This window comes from Falco punctatus, assembly GCF_963210335.1.
Source record: "Falco punctatus genome assembly, chromosome: 3".
NCBI classification, from domain to species: Eukaryota; Metazoa; Chordata; class Aves; order Falconiformes; family Falconidae; genus Falco; species Falco punctatus.
In genome coordinates this window covers 90,884,238-90,907,564 of record NC_137582.1, presented here as the reverse complement: position 1 = coordinate 90,907,564, position 23,327 = coordinate 90,884,238, and the positions used below count along the sequence as shown (strand labels likewise).

The 23,327-nt window shown below is 40.3% G+C and overlaps 1 protein-coding gene and 1 long non-coding RNA gene across 3 annotated transcripts in view; one reads left to right on the top strand and one right to left on the bottom strand.

The window, feature by feature from the left end:
- VPS4B (vacuolar protein sorting 4 homolog B) overlaps window positions 1-11,963 on the top strand; it is a 19,755-nt gene extending 7,792 nt beyond the window's left edge. For both annotated transcript variants that reach the window (XM_080377822.1, XM_080377821.1), the window contains 7 exons: window positions 913-1,032; window positions 1,268-1,424; window positions 2,912-3,060; window positions 3,233-3,314; window positions 5,369-5,588; window positions 8,473-8,610; window positions 10,451-11,963. In XM_080377822.1, coding sequence (XP_080233948.1) covers window positions 913-1,032; window positions 1,268-1,424; window positions 2,912-3,060; window positions 3,233-3,314; window positions 5,369-5,588; window positions 8,473-8,610; window positions 10,451-10,552 — 968 coding nt within the window. In that variant the 3' untranslated portion in view covers window positions 10,553-11,963. The remainder of the gene's footprint in view (window positions 1-912; window positions 1,033-1,267; window positions 1,425-2,911; window positions 3,061-3,232; window positions 3,315-5,368; window positions 5,589-8,472; window positions 8,611-10,450) is intronic.
- Window positions 11,276-23,263, bottom strand: LOC308059887. Its single transcript, XR_013926473.1, has 2 exons — window positions 22,856-23,263; window positions 11,276-21,085 (listed from the first exon to the last, which is right to left on the bottom strand). It is a non-coding gene; the product is annotated as an uncharacterized lncRNA (long non-coding RNA).
- Between the last annotated feature and the right edge of the window lie 64 nt (window positions 23,264-23,327).

Here is a 23,327-nt window from a genome sequence, read left to right as displayed (position 1 = left end):
TGAAAGCCAATTGTGAAATTATCGAAAACTCCTTGTAGAGAAATAGGGCAACTGAAACTTCCAGAGTACTGAGATAAGCATTGGTTTTGTTGGCATTTGTTTATCTGAGAAAACTTCTCTTACCTTTTGGATTTGCCTTGCCTAGGATTACAAGATCTAATATTCAATTACTAGTTCCAAGTTGTCCCATCTAAAAGTAGTCAAGACAAAATCATTTATAGCATGTCAGACTAAACAATCTGAAGTCTGAAGAGAAGGCTAAATTACAGCTCAGTTGACTAAAGTCAGGCTGAACTTGTTTGAGCAAGACAAGACTTGGCAATAGACTTTGAGAGAACATGGCAAAACTAAGAAAATATTTCTGGAACTAAACAGGCTCCATATAACCTTTCTGATGCTTTCAGCCTTAGCTCTCAAATCTGTTTACCATGAGATGATCCAATTGTTTGCTGCACATCTGGAGATACCAAACAAGTTACTTCATCTGCAGGAGAATCTTAGAAATCCTGGGCTAGTGCAGCTACATTGCGTCACTTGTTTAAAATGAAATTTCAGATTTTTTGGGAAGTACAATGGTTTAGTGAGGAGACTGTGCCTGTGGGTACTATTAGAGAAGGTACTCCTCGGACAACTAAACATATATTTACTGGTCAGTTACAGACTAGCTTTGTCTATTATAAGACTTCTGCTAACTCTCGAGTATTCTGGTTATCATGGTTTACTGTGGTAAAACAATGTGATGGATTTCTGTAGAAATAGCATCTGGTTTACTAACAGTATTCAGTGTTTATCTGCTGAGAAATGCCTTGGGTTTATTCAGTATGGACATGGTTATAGATTTCTTAATGATTTTTTTCCTCGGTGGAATTTATTCAATTTGTGAGAAGATATGTATTGAATCTTTTCTTATAGGAGCAATTGTTATGGAGCGACCAAATGTCAAATGGAGTGATGTTGCTGGCCTTGAAGGTGCCAAAGAAGCACTTAAAGAAGCAGTGATCTTGCCCATTAAATTTCCACACCTGTTTACAGGTCAGAATTACACCATTTATTTGCTATTGGCCAGTCAGACCAGCACTGGGGTCTAAGAGTGTTATGCCAGTGTATCAGAGACTCAAGCTGAGCTCTTAACAGAGATTGTGATCCATCTGACAGAAGTTTCATGGGTAGATGTGGAAAAACCTCTGAGTAAATTTGAGGGGCTTCATCACAGAATAGGTTCAGTCTTTCTACAGTATTTTGAAGACTTCTAATTTCTCTCTTGCAGGAAAGAGAACACCTTGGAGAGGGATTCTCCTGTTTGGACCACCAGGAACAGGAAAGTCTTATTTAGCAAAAGCTGTGGCAACAGAAGCAAACAACTCTACCTTCTTCTCAGTATCTTCCTCTGACCTTGTCTCAAAGTGGTTAGGTGAAAGTGAAAAGTAAGTTGGAGTTGTCAGAGGTCCAGCAAAACACTGGCAAGAAGAAATTGTATAGAGGTAGAGCTGCTGTAAAGAAATGGAATTTGAGGGAAGGGTCACTTTACTGTTTTAAAACAGATTTCAGGTGTTTCTATGCTTGGTGCTGCAGTGCCATATGAAGATATAATGTGCTGCATTTTGTGCTGCTGCAGCTGGACCTGTCTTCAGTCCTCAAGATAGTTTTTTAAAACTAGCTCAAAAGGTTTCAGGAGCACTGTGGAGCTCATTCACCTTCTGAACTCAACTGTGATTGCACACTACATCAGTCTGAAGTGTTGAGATACTCTGCCTCTTGGTATCTCCCCATCATCTGTCCCAGAAGCTGTGGTGTTAACATGTGGCATTTCTTTGTCCATACAGAGGAGATTTTTCTTTATCCCCAATTTCAACCAAAATCTGGAAGACATAAGAGACTTGCAAAAGTAGGTTGGAGGGGAGCAGCTGTGAAAGAAAATACCATGGTTCCCCATGCTAACTCTTTGTTTGTTACTATGTGGTATGTGAAGACGACCAGGAAGCCTGAAGTGGCGTGTTGGCTGCAGTCTAGAAGTGCAGGAATTTGACTGTCTAGGCTTCCAATGAAGATTATCTGAATTAAGAAGCAGCTCTGGGTTTGTTGTGCAGAAAGGACTTTGGTATGATAAGAATACTTGTCAAAACCATGAAATAGTTTGAAGTGTGGGACAACTAAGTTACACTATTTGTTGATAGCATGAGGAAGAAAGGCCTTTAGATAGTGTTTGAATTTTTTTTCTTTCCCAAAAGCTGAAAACCTGAAGCTGCTTTCCTTCTCTTGCAAAAGCAATACAAAACTGGAGCTTGGCATTTTCTCTGTTTTGACTTTGAGGCTATAGTCTGAGATTTAGTGCTGGTAGTGTGAAGAATTTCCCAGCATATTCCTATTTATTTTGCATTTTAACTTAGTAAAATGTGTTAATAAGACATGGCAAGGTTTTTGAGGATTTTTGTTTGCAAACCAACTTTTCTTGTCATATAAAAAGTATTTACTAAAGTTGTATAAAGTAAATGTACATGTTATTTCTTAGAAAATCTCTAGAGTTAATCTAGTTAGGATACAAACGTTAAATGAGAGAAAGCAGTGTTCTTTTGATCCATCCAGAGTGGTGCTTTTGTGTAGTCCAGGATGTCTTGTAGAAATGTAAACTGAAAAAATGGTGTTTTCTTGCAAAACCATGCCTGGAGTACTCTAAAATGTTTCACTTCCCATTATACTGATATATATAGATATATATAGAGAGATATATATATAAAAAAATACAGAGTATACTGCCAAGTCTTGGAGGTGGAAGAATGTTGTATCTTGAGTAGCATTATGTTAACACTTTTCTCTCTTTAGCTTTCTCTAAAGGAAGTGACTGTATCGTAATAAGTTATGTGTTTTTACCGGTGTAATCATTAAGATAACTGAAACTGTTTCCTTTTTTAAGATTAGTGAAAAACTTGTTCCAGCTTGCTAGAGAAAACAAACCTTCTATTATCTTCATTGATGAGATAGATTCTCTCTGTGGGTCAAGAAGTGAAAATGAAAGTGAGGCTGCTAGACGGATAAAAACAGAATTTCTAGTCCAGATGCAAGGTAAGTTTGCTTGGTTTTCAGAATTAGTCAGAGCAATTAAGAAATGTATTTTAAGCATAGCTTGCATGAGAACAGTAAAAAGATCTGCAGTTCCATCCTGTTGAATTTTGATGGTATTTTAAAACTGTCTCTGTGATCATCTAAACAGTGAAATGATTTCTGCCTGATACAGGGGTTGGTGTTGACAATGAAGGAATCTTGGTCTTAGGAGCAACAAACATACCCTGGGTTTTAGATTCTGCTATCAGGAGAAGGTATGATGGCATTTGTTTTCATGGTATAAAATTCACAACTGTTGTAAGGGTTCAGTGTGAGACTACTTGAGGTAGTACTCCAGCTCGTGTTTCCAGATATGGCTAATGTTCTACAGCTTAATTTCATGAGATGGACTGAGCCAAACTAATAGCCCTTTGCCCCTTTAAAGAGGTAGGTTGTTCACTTTTATATTCGCCCTGTAGTTTATTTGGTTTCTTGATTAGATGATAGAGCTTGAGCAAGCAGAAAACTGTTTTGTTTCCTTGTTAGTTGGTTTTCTGGTGGGCTTGGGGAACGAGTTACAAAATACACCCTTCAGAAGGGCAGGAAGGGGTAGAGCTTTCCTTTTCAGCTGTTAACAAACTGTTGAGTAGCTTGAGTTCTTTCACGGAAATGTAGCCCTTATGTTACACAGAAACACCATGTTTTTCTACTGGTCAGGCATAATTTATGATCTTACAGTGCGTGTTTTAACTGCTGTTTTGTAGACAAAGGGCTGCCATACATGTATCTGATTAGCTGGATCGTTCTTTGAGCTGCAGAGCAGCAGAGGACAAATACAGCCGTGTGACAAATATGACTGTTGTGATAAGGATGCAGCTTGAATAATGGTCATTTTTGTAGGCTAAAGAAACATTACTTTTTTGTGAGTGTCTGTTTATTTATATACTTAATTCAAGCTGGCCATACTTTGATTGGGGGTTGGAGCAGGTGACCTCCAAAGGTTGCTTCCAACCTGTATGACTATAGTTTTGTGTAAGACCAATTTGGAGATGACCATGTTGCTTAAAATTTCAAGTAATTCTTGAAATTTCAGCTCTGAGGCCCACAGTACAAGACAGACAAGGACCTGATAGAGCGGGTCCAGGTGGGGGCCATGATGATGAAAATCATCAAGAGGGCTGGAACACCTCTCCTGTAAAGATAGGCTGAGAGAATTGGAGTTGTTCAGCCTGGAGAAGAGAAGGCTCTGGGGAGACTTTATAGCAGCCTTTCAATGTATAAAGAGGGCTTATAAGAAGAAATGTTTGGGTGGGTTTTATTTTCACCAAGGCCTGTAGTGATAAGACAAAAGGCAGCGGCATTAAACTGAAGGAGGGTAGGTTTAGGTTAGACTTGAGAGAGACTTTTTTTTTTTTTTTTTTTTTTTTTTTCCTATGATTAGGGTGGTGATACACTGGAACAGGTTGCCGAGAAGTTGTGGATGTCCCATCATTGGAAGTTTTCAGGGCCAGGTTGGATGGGGCTTTGAGCAATCTGTTCTAGTGGATGATATTTCTGCCCATGGCAGGGGTGTTGGACTAGGTGACCTTTAGAGGTCCCTCCAAACCCAAACCATTCTCTGATTCTCTGCAGTGTGAAAGAGTAGCTCTCTAACTCTTGTCTATAGGACTTAAAGGAACTTGTAAACAATGGCAGCGATCAAATTAGGTTTTAGTGGATTTGACCCACTTTGTCATGTATATAAAGTTAACTGTGTTCTACAAAATTTGCAGTCATTCTTATTTTGTTGGGATGTAATCCCTACTGTGAGATCAGATGCTGTTTCAAAGAAAGAACTGCAGTTATCAACGTTTTCTACTGACAACTATATTGAGAATATGACTTCAAATATGCTTCCAACGATGAGGTTTTCTTTAATTTAGTTGGAGACTGTAGGAAGTCATTGTGTCAGCTTGTTATCAGGCAGTTCTTTCTTTGAGTGTGAAAACTGTTCAAATACATTTCAACATTTAAAGACTTCTCCCTCAGTTTTTCCTTTGAAAACACAAACAGCTGAAGAGAATCCGAAAAAACCTCAGTCTGAAGAGAAGATCTTTGACATGAAAAGGAAGTAGTTGTTATTCTGGATTTTAGCTTATGCTAGCTACAGTATTATTTATGAGAACAAGTTGTTTGCCTTTGATTTTTTTAAAGATTTATAATACTGAAACTGCTTCTTTCTAATACTGTTAGGAACAAACTATATACTTATTTGCATAAGCTTCTTTCCACTGTGCACCTGCATGAGCTAGCATCTGTGGAACATTTTGGTTTTTCTCTTTTAAACCAGGTTTGAGAAGCGTATTTATATTCCTTTACCTGAAGACCATGCCAGGGCAGCAATGTTCAAACTTCACCTTGGGTCAACTCCAAATCTCCTAACAGAATCAGATTATCGAGAGCTTGGAAAGAGAACTGATGGCTATTCTGGTGCAGATATAAGCATCATTGTACGTGATGCACTAATGCAACCTGTTAGAAAAGTGCAATCAGCTACTCATTTTAAAAAAGTAAGTAGGAATCAAAAATTTTTTTAGTTACTTCATCTCTGAGAACTATCTTAATTTGAAAATTCCTTGCAAGTAAACTGAATTTGGTTTTGGGTAATACTTATAAAGTGTTCTTTTTATTGTCAAGGGGAGAACTTGGGTATTTCTCCTGGCTTCCCATCCTGCCATGAGTCTGGTGGAGCTAGTTCTGGGTATTCATGTTGTGTAATCCAAGCTCTCCTGACTCTTCACGTCTCTAGGTAGTGTCAAAAGCATTCAGTTTGGAGTATGACTTAAGTGGGAATGTTAGAAGTGCTCTTTTTCTGGACCAAGTTACGTGATTCTTTCTTTGTTTTACTAGCATGCTTAATTAAATGTATCCATCATCCACATGGAAACAGATGGATTATAATTAATGCGCATTCTGCTTACTTGGGATATTTTTCTTAACTGAAAAATCAAGATTCTTATAAAGTTCTGGTAAAAACAGTGAATCAATGTTACTTGCAAGAGTAGTAAAGATGCAAGACAGCTGAGCAAGGCCTGTGGCCTTTGTTTCATAGGATGGGAACATAAAAACTAGATTACGCTTATTGAGGTGTGTCTTAGAGACAATTGAAAATCCATTGTTTGGCTTACCTTGCAGTTACCTCTACATACTATTAACTTAAGAAACACTTCTTCAAAAGAACCATCTAGATTTCTTTAGCATCAATCTGAATTCATTAAATCTGGGAATGCTCCCCACCCCAACCCTGAGAATTTGCATGTGTGTCCTGTTCAATCAAATTAACTGTTCTCTATAAATTGTTAAGCTCTTCAACAGGAAAAAAAAAAAGTGTAATAGTGTTATCAGTGGCTATGTAAAAAGTTCCAAATATATACAACATGTTTCACTTAATTATTTTTCCTGTGTAGTATTTTTTTTAGAGTAGACCCAGACTAAAAGTATTTTTTGTTTACATTTTTACTGCACACTTTGGTTTTACAGAAATTCATGTATCTTGAGTGAAGGTGTGTTGAGGTATTCTGCAGAGGTTTTTGCTGCTGTAGAGGGAAGCTTTCATTTGTTGCTCCTTAAAAAAGCAGGTGTGGGGTTGAATAAATTAGCTTAGTATCAAAAATTTTTCCTGTCAAGAGATATGTACCATGTAACTTGTGTTGGCAGCAGTTCTTCTTGATCTCTGTTACAGGTTTTTCACCAGTAACTCAGCCTAACTTAAAAGGGTTCAGGGCCCTAAACTGAACAGCTACAGTTTGAACTCTTGAATATAGACTCTTTTTTTTTTTTTTTTTCCATGTAGTTTCTTCAAGGAACAAATTTGGCTTAAGATACGAAGAGAAAGGAACATGTAAGAAAGGACTACATAAGTTTCCTGAGTCTTTGAGGAAAACTTGGGTCAAATTTGTAGTTACTAAAATAAACCTGCAGCCTGTCATTTTGGTGAGAGGTGGGGGGGGAACCCCAAAACATTTTAAAGGGTTTTTGAGGAGCTTTTTCCAGTTTAAAAACAAAACAAGTATTTTGAAACAGTGATGTGGTGAGTTTCTTTTGAGGACATCTCAGCAGTAACTCTGATGTAAACTGTGTTTGTTTAAAAATAAACAGCTGTTTTGGAGTATCAAGCATTTTCTAGATGCTTCCTTCCCTTAAGCAGTGATGCCTGAAGTATTTATCCATTGTTGACTTCTAAGTGACAATGACGTTTCTGGCTAAAGGGCTGTTACCTTTTAGCATTTTGTTCAAATTTGGAAATCTGAGGCATGTCTCAGACTACCATGAAGCAATAAAATAACCTCAGTTGTCACAGCAACACAAAAGGAATTCTTACCTTCTTTTACCCCCAAAAAAGGAAGGAATAAACCCCACAACTGCAGTACTTAAGTACTGCCCTCAAAAGGGCTCTTGACAGAAGCCAGGTTGATTCCACTTGGTTAGTAGTACTTTAATTGGATGTGATTTCCTATTTTTATAAGCAAAATATGTTTTTATTATATTTTATTATAAAATGTGTATAATCAATAAGGCTGTTATGATGCAAATAATTAGTAAAGCTGACTTGCCCCAGTTAAGCAGTGCTTCTCTCAATGATTAAGAATTCATTGCAAAGGATTCCTTGCTCTATGTGATAATACAGGCTTGTCAGTGCATTTTGAATGTTACAATCTGTGCTCTTCAGCATCACACTTTAAATGCAGTTTAGAATAGCAAATCCAGTTCTCTCCTGTTAAAAACAGCCTGTTCGCATGCTGTCCTTCAATCTTTGTGCGTGTTTTGAGTTCCTGTGAATATGTGATGCTTCAGGTAACGATAAAGGAAAATGAAACTATGGGTCCCAGATAATGTGCTGCAGAAAGGTAACAGACGCTGATGCAGCTTTTCTGGCTCTGTCCCTGTGTCTGGGGAAAAAAAAGGATGGCTTCTTGTTCTCCCACTAGATGGCCCTCCCTGTTTTCTTTCCAGTGCTGCTGAGGTGGCGTCAGAAAAGGTGTTCAGAGCTTTGTAGTGCGGTTATGTCAAAGGCTGAAAAGCTACTTCTGGCTTCCTAACTTGAGGGGCACTCAAGGATAACTATTGAGAAGTTTTTAGAAAGGAACTAGGAAGGGTGTTCTTCTCAAACTAGATTTCCTGGCCATGTTAGTTTTCCACAGAAATCCTCAGCCTTAGGAGGAAGCATTTCCTGGGATTTGACCTGATGTAAATTTAAGTATCTGGCTACAGTTGCATGTTTTCGAAGTGAATGATGCCAGTACATTTATACAATTTCTCTTTCACAGGACTTGTCTTCCCAATGGGTGGGGCATTGCATAAAATCAAGTTTTTGCTCTAAAGATGCTGTTCAGCTTCTGGGTTTTTGCCTTTAATATTGTAACTCCTATATACTCAATATTTTCTTATTTTCAGGTGAAAGGACCATCACTGTCTAATCCAAATACAATGGTAGATTTGTTCACCCCTTGCTCTCCAGGTGATCCTGAAGCCATAGAAATGACATGGATGGAGGTTCCAGGTGACAAATTACTGGAGCCTCAAGTTTCCATGGTATGTATTCTTCTGTAGCATTTTTTTCATACTTTGCAGAGGTAAGGTAAAGACTTTCTAATGGTTATGCTAGGCAATTGGATGAATGGTTTGTTTTCAGAAACACTAGACATACCAGATAACATTTGAATTCCCAACATACAGTGCTACAGTACAGCGTTCTTGTGGAAAAAGCCAGCACTCTATCCTCGATAAACACTTCTTTCTTTTCTTCTTGTCTGCTGGCATGCAGCTGCTGTCCTTTCATCCATAGACAGCATGTGGCTCTTCCACTGCTCTTTCACTTGTCTTTTATTCATTTAAAACCTTTGCGATCCCTGCCCCATGATACGCTTCCTTCCCGTCGCTCTGTAGCATTAATATTGATACTGGGGACTAGAAAACTATATTCAGTGTCAATTGGGAAGTGATGTGCTGTAGGTAAATACCCATGAAATGAATACAGGCATAAACAATACAATCTAAAAAGATTGTCCATGTAATGGTAGTTTTGTTTAAATTTTTTCATGGGTGATACAGCTCTTTCAGCTGGTTTTTTTTGTGTGTGTTAAAATACTTGCTTTGGTCTAGGGAATAAAATATGTCATTTTAAGACAAACTGAAATTTTAGTTCACTGCATAAATAAAAAAAATCAATTGCTGGATACTCATTCTGTATTTTCCCCCCAAGAGCAACAAAAGGAGATTCTGAATTTAAGTACAGTGTTTGAGGGAAGGACTTGATAACAAACCTGTGCTGCTGTCATTTCTTGTCAGCAAACAGTCCTGTAAGTGAAAGAAAGAAATTTATGTATTTCATGGGATCACAAAACCTCTAAAACAGTAGGCACTGCTTTGTAATTATAGCAGTGCCCATATTTCAGAAAATAATTTTCTGTGCGTGTTTGCATACTGAGGAAACACAAAAGGATGTGTGCAGGTGCAGGCCTGCCCTGAAACTTCTGCCTGCATGGTCTAAGCAGATTTTTAATCAGTGTCTCCTGGAATTAAACATACCAATTCCTTGTGTGCTCCTAGTGGTACCTGAGCTCTGATGCTCTGGTTGCATAGGTGGTTGTTTCAGTGCCCAAAATCAGTTCTTGTCCTTAAAAAGATCAGGCTTTCATTCTTTCGAAGCAGTGTATCTCTAGTCTGATGAGACAGATCTCAAATATAGGAAATCATATTAACTTTGGGTTTACCCATGATTTTGTAGTAATAAGTGGTGTTAGGCATCTACGTTTTTCAGTTGCTTCTGGCTAGGACCTGATTTAGTTTTCCTGCCCCTTTTTAGTCATAGGATATTTTAACTGCTGCTTTCAACTTTGCAGACCTGTGATTTTTCTGAACTCCTTTTTCTGGTGTCTGAATATTTACCTAGGAAACTGAATTGAAGAGACAGAAATTACTGATCATGAACAGTAAAATGTTGCTAGAGATGAATCATGAACTACCATTTTATTTTGCTGGACTGTGAAGAATATGTGGGAGTATCTATTTTCCACTTTAAACTGCTGTAGTTAAAGATGGATTGAAAATAATAACTGACCAAAAAAAAAAAAGTTCTTTTTGGTAAAAGGAGATTAATAGAGCTTGAATGTATGAGCGGCTTAAACCTAAACCTGAGGTTGCGGTTTCGTTACTAGAAAACTCACTGACAGTTGACTGTTTTCACAGGGCTAAAATGCTGCCTCTGTGTAGAAGTGTTTAGGCTCCAAGTTTTGTGTAAATAAGAGCTCCTGTGGTCATCTTGTTCTAATGGGCTTTTTAATGTATATTTGTCTTGACAACAAGATTGTTAGCAGTGATACTACACTTGTTTCTGAAAACACTTGTGGGTTTTTTTTTCTTTTTCTGACAGATCGATATGCTCAGGTCGCTAGCTAGCACAAAACCAACAGTTAATGAACAGGACCTGGAGAAGTTAAAGAAGTTTACAGAAGACTTTGGTCAGGAAGGCTAAACCAAAGATATATGCGGAGTTTTAGAACTTTTTTGCTTTCTTAAGTATTCTTGTGTCTTTATTGATGGCACTTCAAGTAAATGCCAATAAAATCACTTCTTTCTTATTTTGCAGAAGAAATAGAAGATACCTTTGCAAAGACCCTTAAGCTTTTGTATTGTATTGTTTTCCTCAGATGTCTATTAAATGTATTCTATTGAAAATAATATGAAAATACCATTTTAGGGTGAGACAGCAAAGTGATGTGGTAATGTCTATTAAATACTAGAAAATTTTAAATGATTAGTTCAATTTTAGTTATTATATTAGACCTTGGGTACAAGTGAGTTTCAAACTCCCAATAGGCTCAAAAACCCTTTTTTGAGGGGTGGAAGAGAACATATTTGTTGAGTGTTTTCAGTATCAATCAGCCTACATATTAATTGCTGTCATTTATAAAAATCAACAAATTTTGCTAATCAAGCATACTACATGTGTGGGTTTGCTATCAAAGTAAGAAAGAAAACACTGTGAGGATAAGACTACATGGGCCAGTACTTTGTTTAAATACTGATGGAAATGGTATTTGGCTTTTTCTGCTATGCTGTATTAAAATTTTGCCTTAAACAGCAAGCTTTTGTTTTTAACTCTTTACTAGCTGGTACACACTGTCACTATGCAATTTAGCAAAAGTTTGTTAAATGCAAGTATCTCAGAAGGTGTTTTGCTGGCTGTTCTTGGTGGTTTTCATGTTTTGTGTTTTTTTTTTTTTAATCTGGATTTACCTTCTGCAGGAGTTTGACTAAATTTAGAAAAAAAGTGCTAGTAATATCCTGTAAAATTCCACATGTCAAGGCTGGCAAGGTATAGGTAGTCTTTGGAGTGTATGGGAAGTATTTTGGGGTATAGCATACTTTCACATGTGAGGAGAGTGTAACGGATGTTTTAGCCACAGTTTCCAGCTGTAAATTAACTCAGATCCCTACTGATAACTATTGCATCTATATTACATCAATTTGGTGATTAAACTTTGAGAGAAGGCTGGCAGTTTAGTACAGAAGTAGCACTTCCATTGATCTTTTACTGAAGAATTACAAATTGAGATGTGCCTGAATGTAACTTACAACACTACAGTGTCAGCGTTGAGTTTGTGCCTTGTAAGTTTGCACTGGCTGTAGATACGAAACATCATTAGGATACCTAGAATACCGTGTTCCATTATCATTGTACAACTCTATCCTGCTTACACTTCGTTTAATTTGGATTAAAAGAAATTTGCACATTTTGTGTGTGTATATGTACATACACACACATGATCATCTTTTGATGGGGTTTGGTTTCCTTTATGTACATATTTTGTGTACTTTTTAAATCATAGGACGGGTGAAACTTGCTGTATGTAAATGAAGTAAAATGTTACAGTACAACATCAGCTATGTTCTTTGAGTATTTCTTCAATGTTAACTGTTTTCTGCTTGATTTATTATTTTTTTTTTAGACTTTGGTTTCTATGTTTAACAGATAAACAAATTACATAATTAGAAATTCTTTGATCTGCAAGGTGCTGACCTTTTGTTTGCTAACATTCTTTCCAAAATCATTCAGTTACATACAGCTTTACCTCTGTCTTACATTGGAATGTGTCAATGTGAATCGGTGGACTGCGGATCTTTTTGTGCACCTTTGGGGAGATGAGGGCAGGAATTCCAGTGTAGGTGTGGGCAACTATGTATAGTAAACTTAATCCTTATTGCATCAGGATTGCTTTTTCTTAGTTGCTTCTTGTGAACGCTTCAGAAGTCAGCCACATACTGGCAGGGGTCTCACCCGGAGGTTTAGAAGCTACTATCTGAAGTACTTGTCTCTTGAACTTTTTTAAAAGGAGTCCTTACTGCAATCTTAATTCTCAGGAACTTTTTTTTTTTTTGTGGTAGGCTGATTTGTCCTATGGTTTCCATAAACTTAAATGTGTAATCTCTTATCTTTAATGTAGAAGAAAAGCATACTGTGTGTTTTAAATTTATATGTTGCTGCTTGCTCAGTTGTGGGATGACATCTGTAACAGGAGCATTAATGTTTGATGTTTAAAGTTGTTTTTAGAAATTATTCCAAATAAACATCGCTGCTTAGAATTGCAGCTATGAGGACAACTTTTTGGTTTGCTGTCTTTGTAAAATGGGAATAACTTAACTGGAAAGCTCTGTAATATTATTAATTGATTCCAGAATAGATGATACACACACACTTCCCCCCCCCCCCCCCCCCCCCGAATTTGTTTGTGTGGTGTGTGCAAAATCACTTTTTACTTTTCATTGTTAATTGAAAATACTCTAAATTACAGCGTTTATGAAGGGTTCTGTTTGCTTTACGTAATCAAAACCTCTGTAAACACTGGATGAATTAGTTATACATTTTTCGTAAGGTCTGATGTATGACTCATCTCTGGCTACTTAGCTTACACATTTTTTTCCTGACTTCTGGTGTTACTGCTTACTGACTGCAATGTGAAAAGTCATTTTCTTTCCTGTGGGTAAAATATTTTTCAGTTAAATCAGTTGTGTTCTTCATAGATGGTTTCTTCACATTGACATTAAACTTGGGATTTCCTGTCACTTGTGGCATACATCTCAATGCATATACTCATAGGGTTAGAAAAGCACAGTAAACTGTTACATTTTTTTCCCCTGTGTTGCCTGATTGACCTTAAATTCCAGAGTCTTGTTTCTTCCCTGATTTACCTGTTGGCTTTATTTTGTCGTTCTCTAGCACGAGCCAAGTGTACAAATCTCCTTCAGTTTTCTTGTTTGATTGGTTTTGTTTTTCAAATTATCTGTTGGTCTTCCAATAGGCTTTTGTTTTAATTAGTGGAGCTGAACAGAGGTAGCTGAGGGAGTTACTTTTGAATCACTTTTGTTCATGCTCCTGGCTGCTAGGGGTGTCTGATCTTACTTTGTCAATTGAAGCAAAGAAGCTGCTGAATGTTCTCTGGTCAGGGATTTTGATCTACTTTTTGTGTTTGTTTAGTTGTCTTATAATAAGAATACAACTAGATATTCTCTGTTGTTGTTTTTTGAGGATTATCTTGACAGGAAGCTTTCTAGTAGTTCTGATCTGTTGAAATACACAGGAACGTCTTTATTTTGCTGTTTACTCTTTCCTTCCTCCAGAATGACAAGCTTGTTTCATGATTGGCTTCCATACATGTTTTTGGTCTTAACCAGATTCACCCTAGTAATCATGGTTGACTGAAAGCCATTCCTGTAACTTACGTAAACTATTGCAAGAACTTGGTGGACTGTTTTCTACTGTGCTGCTATTCCAACAGATACTTAATTATTATCAAAACATTGTTCCTTTTATTCTTGAACAGGTAGCTTTTTGTTGTAGCTCACGTGGCATAGCTCCAGTGCTTTCCCCTTTGATTTTTCTTTAGCTTTTTATTAACACTATTTTAATTTAGATATTTTATTCCACAAATTGTCTGTCATCATAATTAACTGTATAAAAACTTAATTGTGTGTGCATCCTCTGTTCTGGCACTTGTGTAGTGACAGCCCAGGTATTAGATAAGCTTGTCCTGTTATTTGTCTTTTGGTCCCTGTGACCTAATTACAATTCTTCCTCTCCCTCCCTACCTCTACATACACACACACACGCCCTTCTGATAGCAGCTTTTTGACTAGGTCACTGTTTTGTGCTATTTTCTGTTTGCTCAACTTTCCGTCCTTCATCCTACCTAAGAGGCTCCAACTTGGATGAATAAACGCTCAAGGATACTTCTTCCCTTCATCACATTAACTCAGCGTTTGGGGATGCCAGCGTCCATCTGTCTGTACCATCTGTGCACAGTACCTGGCACGTGTACAATCTGCTTGCCTTTTGCAGAAATACTTTGTATTTTAAGGCTCGTTTATTTGGACTTCTCAACTATTAGTCATGAAAATATGTTCTAGCTGCATCATAGCAGGAGCTAAGTTTTCTTCTAAAGAGGCTTTGGTCACGTTTGGTGATGTCTCCAGGAAATAAGTCACCGACACCTGAGCGCAGGCCTGATGTTGATAATGAAGCCAGGGTTTCCTTTCCTGCTTGGTGACCTATTACCAGGCACCATGCCACGAGTTGGCAAGGCTTGCCCTCCCTCCTCTGCTGCCTCAGCTAATTTAAATCTAAGCTATTCAAGGCAGGGACTTGGCTTTCAAACATGTGCAGTGTCACATGTGTTCTGTAAATGATAAACAATAATTTCCTCTGACTCACTCTGTTGTGTTGTGGGCTGATGACTGTCCACAGGTAATTTGTTATACAAAAAAAATAGTACTTTCAGCTGGAGTAGTTGTCTTCTGCTACTGCTCTGTCAGTGTCTTGGCAATAACGAGTCAACTAGGCAAGGGACTGAGAAAGTTGCTATAAATACCGCCATCTCATCCAGAAAATACAATGGCAAATAAGGACTGTTACAGCAGTGACGGGCTCTGGAAGAGTCGAGTGAATTGTTTGCCCAATAGAAAGCGAGGGAAAAAATTAAAACACTGCTAATCCAAATGATCATTTTTCCTTCCTCTCCTCCTTGGGGGCTGGAGCATGATGGGCTGGAGCTGGGAGGCTCTGACCTGGCAAGGCCTTTTTTTTTTTTTTTTTTTTTTTTGGTAAGATTTTAGAAAATCTGGAAAAGTAGCTGACTGCAGTTTTTGAATGTGCCATTTAAAATGCCAGTTGAAATGTTCATGCTCTTGCCTGGCTAAGCCTGAGCTCACCTGGAGTTTTAAAGATTTCTAATGAATTAATCACAGCCGTGAATTGCTCTGTACACAACCAAATACCAAAGCAATTACTGCTTTTTGGTGTGTTTTTAATCTTTATACCTGCTTTTATTTTGATGTGGGCTTTGCGTTCGTGTCCAGTTCTGTTCTGTCTCTAAAATTTAAAAATCTTTTCTTTTTTGGTTTGTTTTTTTCACTTGCCCAAAAACCTCATGCCCATGATCCACATGTCCACTATCAGTATGGAAACAAGCAGGTGACTTTCCTGCCTGACGGCAAACCTTCTGTAGTTGTAGCAATAGTTTCCACAGGAGCTGTAGGTCCTGCTGACAGAGCCAAAGTCTTCTGCCTGCTCTTCATCATCACTGCGCCTTCACCAGCTTCAGGGCAGAGACGGGATGTCCCCACCAGCAGACAGTCCCTGCCCCAGCACACACAGAGGGCTGTGATACACATGCATGTCCGCACACGCAAATGCTGGTTACGAACACCTCAAAAAGGTGCCCGTATCTGTGTGACAACCCACCAAATGTACTACTGGTAGTTACTACAAAGTTACCTTCATCCAGCACTTGTAGCACTGTGAGATGCTTGCTTGTTCCAGGTTTAGGTGTTAGAGCATTTGTAGATTGTTGGGGGGTTTTGTGGGGTGGGGTGGAGTGGTGGTGGTGGTCTTCCTGGGCAGCCTGAGACTCTACACAGGGTAAACGCATCCCCAGGGACACGTGTGGGGTGAGAGACACTGGTCTGGGCCTCGGACCCCCTGTAGCTGGCACAGGGTGCAAATCAGCTGGTGAGCAAGGGCAGCGATGCCGAAGCCCCAGGCTCCCATGGGGTTGTGTCCTGTTTTTGTCCTAGTTGTAAGCGATGTGAAACGGTTTCCACAAGCTTTGCAGCTACTTGGCTTATTCTCTTGGGCCTTCTTTTCTGTAAAGATTGCTTTGCTGCAGTAGATACTGCAAATGTATGATGCTTCTTAGAAGGAGAAAAAGGTTTTTATCAGAATTTTCCTTTGATATGAAGTGTTAATTGGCAATCTATGCCTGCTCTTTCCTGCTGCTTTTGAGTAGTATTCTCTTTTTTTGCTATTCTAATTTTGGTTTCTTTCTTCTTCTGTCTGACTTACCCTCTGTCCCTCACACCATTTTTTTTCCCCTCAAATGGAAGATAAGGCACTGATTCCTTTTTAAATCCTATTTCAAAGCTCCTTATGTTCCTGTATTTCTCCAGTGTTTATACCAAAGCGAGTTTATATGCAGCAAAGCAAATGCTAACAGTGTCTCTGATTTCCTTTTTCCCCCTTCAAAGCGAAAGGGCCCATCTGTACACGTGGTCCTTTCCCTGGCTGACAGCTGGATGGCAATGAGCTGTGCTCCCAGAGGATGGAAACAGACCTGGAGGAGCACAAGCAACTCTGATGGATTTAATAGCAGTGCAAGGGGGAGAGATGGCTGAACTGCTTGCTCTCAGCAAGCTATTTTGTACTCGTTTCTTGGGTTAGAGGAGGAGAACAGAGCTATGTACAAGAGATCTAACTTTCCATTGCATAACAGCAGCTCCTCTGCAGTGCATGCCAAGGATAGTTTATCGGGGACTGATAACAAGGGCAGATGTTGTGTAATTGCATCCAAGAAATACAGCACTGGCAAGAGGCTGGTGTTTGTGTATCCAGCGTGTTACCTGGAACTGGAAACAGATTTAATTCGTGTTAAAAGATTGAGCAAAGTAAGTTCTCTGAATTGCTTTGACGGTAAACCTGGCACGAACCTGGAGGATGTAATTTAACTTCTTCCAGTGTTTTTAAGAGTGCAGCTACAGAGCAAAGAGCCATGGCAGAGTATGAAGCTCTCCCACGCAGCTATGTGGGGTAGGCCAAGCAACTCTAGAAACATGAAACACTGTCAACTACCTGAGATCATCACCTACAAAAGGTAAGTTTTTTGAGAAACCAGAGGCCTACCAAGACTGCAAATCATTAATTCAATCTTCTGTAATAAGACTGAGTTATATAATGCACATATAATAGACATGGCTTGACTGAATGACTTGTGGTGGTATAACTGGTAGCTTAATCCTGAAGCAGAGCAAACTCATAGACATTCAGGACCTTTCAATCTTTAAAATTACCTAGAGGTACATGTTTCAAAAGGTATGATGATATAATGCACAAAATTATGCCTATTTTGGAAAAACAACTCTACCAACTTGGGTAGGAGCAACTTTACCTCCAAGCTGCTGAGCAGAAATCAGGTAAAATGAAAGAAATAGGTCAGAAGTTGCTGCAAGTATCATCACAATAATACTCCCTATCTCGCTAAAAAGTGAAAGCATTAATGAGAATACATATCTAGGAAGGTAATAATGACAGTGATGGGTGGAAGGCTGCTTCTGAGGAATGGTGAAACATGATACAAGCAATGCGGTAGCTTCAATAGTAATTCCTGAATCACTTCATCAAAAACAGCCAGGAAAGGCTTCCTTCCTCAGCTGTCCAGCTAGAATTACTACATGGAAACCTAAAAACAGACAGTGACCAAGGAGCTAGTTTCTCCACAGATAAAATTCTGTATTAAAGTGCACTGTGTCACAGCATCACAACATGAGCTTAGAGATGGTAACTGGTAACTGCAAACCACAGCAGCTGTGGATTTCCTAGACAGATAGGGAGCAAAGGCAGGTGAAACCACAGTAATCCTCACATTACTGTTCTCAGTTTGTTAAACAAAGGGTCAGTGGGGTTTCTTAGGTCTGCGAGACCCTTCCCTTCCTCTGATCACCCAGTTTTCCAGTGAAAGGTAGGTGCCACCCCACAGAAAGTGCAGCACTGGCAGCCACTTCTCCTCCATATGTGATGTGACGGAATAGGGGCGAGGCAATGGGGTATCACACAGCCTGCCATGGCTTCGGGGTCAGCCAAATGTGCACTTCACGTCTCTCTGGCTTCCGAGCTGGCCAGACAGCTGCTGTTAACAACGGTGTCACGTGTGCTATCTTGTAACATGAACTTCCATTGCAATCATCTGCTTGAGTATAATTTTTGGGGTGACAAGAACAACAGAGAATGGGTGCTTTTATGTCGAGAGACAAAGCAGATGTCCTAGTGTGAAATGCCTGCTTTCACTTCTTACACATCTTTTGAAGTTTTAGCACTGAGCCTTCCCATGTAAAGGGCACCACAGCCTGTTCCCTCCTGTGCCCATTCTTGCCTGCTCTTCCATGCCACCTGAGGAGAGGGAGGCTGCTCGGCATTCTCCAACTCACAGCACCCTAGGAATACTTAGCAAGCCAAGGAGTCTCTTATGTCCAAGTGTGAACAGCAAATTGTTCCAGTGTGAGGTCTGGTATAACTCAGTGTACCAAATAGAAACACAGACACCACATGAAATTGGACCCGAGTTTAATTTATGGCTTTTTAAGACACAAGACACTAAAACCTTCCTTTTACTATGGGTTGTCATTAATTTTATTTCAATAGCTCTATTGCACAATATGGAAAATATTGGTACAGTTACTTCTTCAGCATTACATAGAAAACAAAACAGATAATGATTCACAATTTCAAGTTGTTCATTTTGGATATCATTTTACTTTAAAAAAACCAACTGTGGCAAACACATTAAACAGTTAACTAAGCTTGAAGAAAAGTATGAAGAAAAAATTCTGGCTTAAACAGTGCTTTCAGCATTTGTTTCCAGTGTGTTCATCCCAACACTGTTGCAGAAGCCCTGAGAAACTAGGCTGGTGGCTGGCCTATATATGTGCATGTTGCTTGCTTCTGTACCACAAAATCAGCCCCCAACACCTCCTCTGCTCCCAGCAGGCAGCCTGCCTTGGTTTGACCTGAGCCTGGGCTACCTAGACCACCTGTCTGTGTGCTGGCAACCTTGGGGAGTTACTCTGCAGAAGCCCCTGGGCCTCTCCCTGCCCGAGTTCACCAGATAAGGACATCTGGGGAGCTGGTGGCTGCAAGCAAGCACCTCCTGGCTAATACGCCGAGTATGGCAGTACGGGAAGTCTAGGAAGACCCACAAGATCAGCCCAACAGCTCTCCAGCAAAGAGGGTACCTAGCCAGGGTATTCTAGCCTGGGTAGTGCTCCGGGAGCCCTTTTGCCCTGCAATACAAGAACAATTCCATGATCTCTGCCCAGCACGATGACTGGTACGCGAGCTGCTGTCCAGCTACGGGGGGCCTGTTGATTGGTTTGGGGAAGCGCAGCCAGGCAGACAACCAGGTGTGATACATGCTTCAGCCAGCTACATTAGTCAACACCATATACAGGCCATCATCTCTCTCTTTCCCAAGTATCCTCTATGGACAGCTGTCAGAGACAGACAGTACATTATATATATGAAAAGACAGATCCTTTTCTGATCAAGTACAGCAGCTCTGATTTTCCCATGTGCTATTCTTCCTCAAGAAGAAATCAAGAAAGTTGGTTGACAGGAACCACCTGTCTAGGCCGCCATTATTCTAAAACCTGGAGCTTCACAGGAACCCAGAATTATTAACATGGCTCTAATCTCTCGTAGCCATTAATGTTCATTTCTTGAGGGCTGCTGGATGCCCCACCTAGGCTTGCTACAAAAAAAAGGGGGAAGGACAGAAAGAAAAACAGCTTACCTTAGAAGGATAAAGGGAAAAAGTTGTTTTCCTTGGCCTTGGAAGTTACTCTTTCACTGGTATTTCTTTTTCTAAATGCAGTAAGACAGGCTAGATGGAAATCACACCAAGGCGGCTCTGGCTTTACCACTGTGTAGCCTATCAATCCCAGTCTCCCTTTCCCCTTCCCAGTATGCAGAAAACACAACCAGAAAACTCAGCAGATGAATAGCTGGGCACAATACAAGTGACTCCAGAGGCTAGAGGCTGCAACCTTGCCACCTGCTCTTCTAAAACTTCATCCCTTCTCTTGAAGGCATCTTAAAACAAGCCGTGTTTCTTTTACATGTACCTGGTATGTTTTGGGAGCATTTACCTTTCAAGAAGATCAAGAGGGCACTTCTAATATGGGCCATTTGTGCTGTAGTGTTACCAATTTACAAACTTGTTTCTGTGTTTACACGACAACTTTGATTCTTCAGTTGCCACACTTTGGTTAGTATTGAATATCTCAACCCACAACACTGTTATTGCAAAAGTCTGTTGAAAGATTTAAATTAACAAAACCAAAGAAGAAAACCACAGCTGCAACAGCTCTTACAGTTTGGCTGCTTTCATCTACTTGTATTCCCTCTCTAAACACATCACTGTTGTACTGAAGCTTCTTCTAAAGATTAATTAGCAAAGAAATGAGCATGTTTTATCCATTCTTTTTCCCTCCCTATCCTCAGGGTATATGCAGACATCGGTCAGCTTGCTCTTTACAATTATACACTTTGTGATGTTATTTATTAAGGTCAGATTAATTAAGTATTGCTTTATGTACAACTGCAGTTTGGAGAGCAATGTTTATGGTAGCATTCAATTTCCAATTCCACAGTCACTGAGAAAACAGTTTTATAGTAAACAATTCCCTTGTGCCAGCAATGCATTTCCTCTGTGAATGAGGTCATATGAGATGAAAACAAACCAGGTAACTCAGGGAGGGCAAGCTTTCATTTCCATTGGCATATTTCAAAAGAAGCAAATCTGCAGGGGAATTCATTGATGAGTTATATACAGTTCATACAGTCTTCACCTTTGAATACATTTTTCACACATAAATACATGACAAGGTACAATCGAGAGAACAAAACAAGAGAAGACATTATCTGCTGTGTTGTCAACCCCAAAGTTGTAAGATGGCCTTTTAGCTGAAAGAAAAGAAACCAGTATGGATTTCTCTCTAAAATCTACAGTATAAGGGAACTCCATGTTAATCTAGAAGGGCTTTTAAAATGTCATTAGTAAGATGTGGTAACTGTGACTGATCAGGACCATATCATGCATTCAAGGCTTTCCAAGGCCCCCTACCAACCTTCATTTTACCAGAAAGTTACTGCAGATGATTTCTTGCACCCATGCCCTCACCTCACCTTGATGTTGAGAGTGATACTACATTGTGAAAGATGGATTTATCTCTGTCTACTTTGCTTTATCTTCATACTTCTGACATTTGAGCTTTGAAAGTCTCACTGTCTTCTGCAGCAGGTCTATAAATAGCCTAGTTATTACCCAATTAATCTCTTCTTTTATGTTAATATTGTTGGAAAGATAACATATATAGACTGTCCTATATAGCAAAGAGGAAAGGAACATATTTGATTGCTGCTTTTTCCAGTCCACATCTTATTTTGACTTCTGCTAACAATATAATTAACATACTGTCTTGTCTTAGATGGCTCACTCATCAACTTTCATTGTTGTCCCTGTAACAGCTAGCATCATTATGCACAATTTCTTCCTCTGACTTCCTCGCACTTACGCCTTTGCAGCACTAAGCTCAAAATGCCACCAAAGACATATTCCAGGTCAATCCTGTTCCACGACTAATTCTTGGTTTCTCATCCATTTACTGCATCAAATTCAGGTTCTTTGTTCTCACCGTGAAATCTGCATAATCCCAGCCCACATCTCTGTCCCCGTTTCTGCCTACTCACTAGTTCCAATTTCCTCTCCAGTATTATTTGCACACCCTTCTGTACACCCTCTTGCCTAGGGGAATTGGGTTTTCCTTTTTTTTTAAACTGTTCTGTACAAGTCAACGGCTGCACAATAACTAGTGAGAAGAAATAATTTGAAGGTGCTTTTCAGTTATAAATAATTATAGCTTAAATTTAAAAAAAAACATCAAATGCAGACCTTTATACTAAATAAATACCTAAACATCTAAATCAGATATATGGAATTATTTTATTTGGACAGCTCTGGAAGAGTTTTTTGTTTCTTTGTTTTAATTTCGTTCTACTATTATGCCATAAAGCTGAAAACCATGCTTTTATGGGGTGTTTTTTTCCACGCGAGTAACACGAAAAACGGGTAGTTTCAACCAGCAATGAATAGCATGCTGAAAAACCCCTCGGATTTAGATTTTAGAAACAAGGGAGCAGCACTAACTCCAACGGCAGCCAGCAGAAACCGACTCCCGCGGAATCCACATCTTGTTTTTACTGGAGGCGATGATGTAAAGTATGTTTTAAAACCCGCCCGCGCTGAAGTCAATTATCTTTCATAAAACGTTTATGTTTTCTGCCCCACCGAGACACGGCTTTCCGGCACACGGGAGCGCTCTCTGCGGCTGTCCCCTCCCGAGTGCGCGTCGCAGGCGGCCTGACACAGCGCCACCATTTCAATCGCGTCACCTCGGGCAACGTATTAAAAGCTTTGCGTACGGATAGGTGCTTAACATTCAAGACATTTTTGTCAGCACACGAGGAAGCCAAGATAAGTGCTCGATGTTGCCATACCGAGCCGACGCCGCTTTTTTACCTTCTTGCCCTCCCCAAACCGGCGGTCACAGCCCCACGGAAGGGGCGCTGGGGGGGTGACACACCGCCCAGGCCCCCGCGGCGCACAGCGACCGGCAGCGGCAAGCCCACGGGAAGGGGACGCCCCCAAGCAGGGCCCTCGCTAACAGCCGGTACCTTTACAAGGGCTGAGCTCTCCTGGCCCAAGCTTTTCTTCAGGCACGTCCGGAGAAGCCTTCCCTCTGCCCCCGGCTCCCCCGACCCCCGCAGCCACCCCCTCGGTACCAGCAGCCGGCCAGCTGCCCCTCACGGCCCCTCCGGCCCCACCCCCCCCTTTCGGCGGGAAGCGGCCGCCCGGCCCACGTGACCGGGAAGAGGCCCGCCCCCCGCGCAGCCCCGCCCGCCCCGGGCAATGACCCCGCGGGGCGGCTGGGTTCGGCTCGGTTCGGTTCGGCTCGGCTCCGCTCCGCCCGTAGGGGGCGCAGGCCCGATCCCCGTCTCCTCGAGAGCGAGTCTCTTCCCCGCCGTCTTTTGCCGCCAACGATGACCCCGAAAACGCCCTCGGGCACCAATCTCTGAGCCCCGTCCCGCCCCCCAGCCAATCCGCGGGCGCCTTCTCCTCCTCGCCGGCCAATCCGAGAGCGGAGGC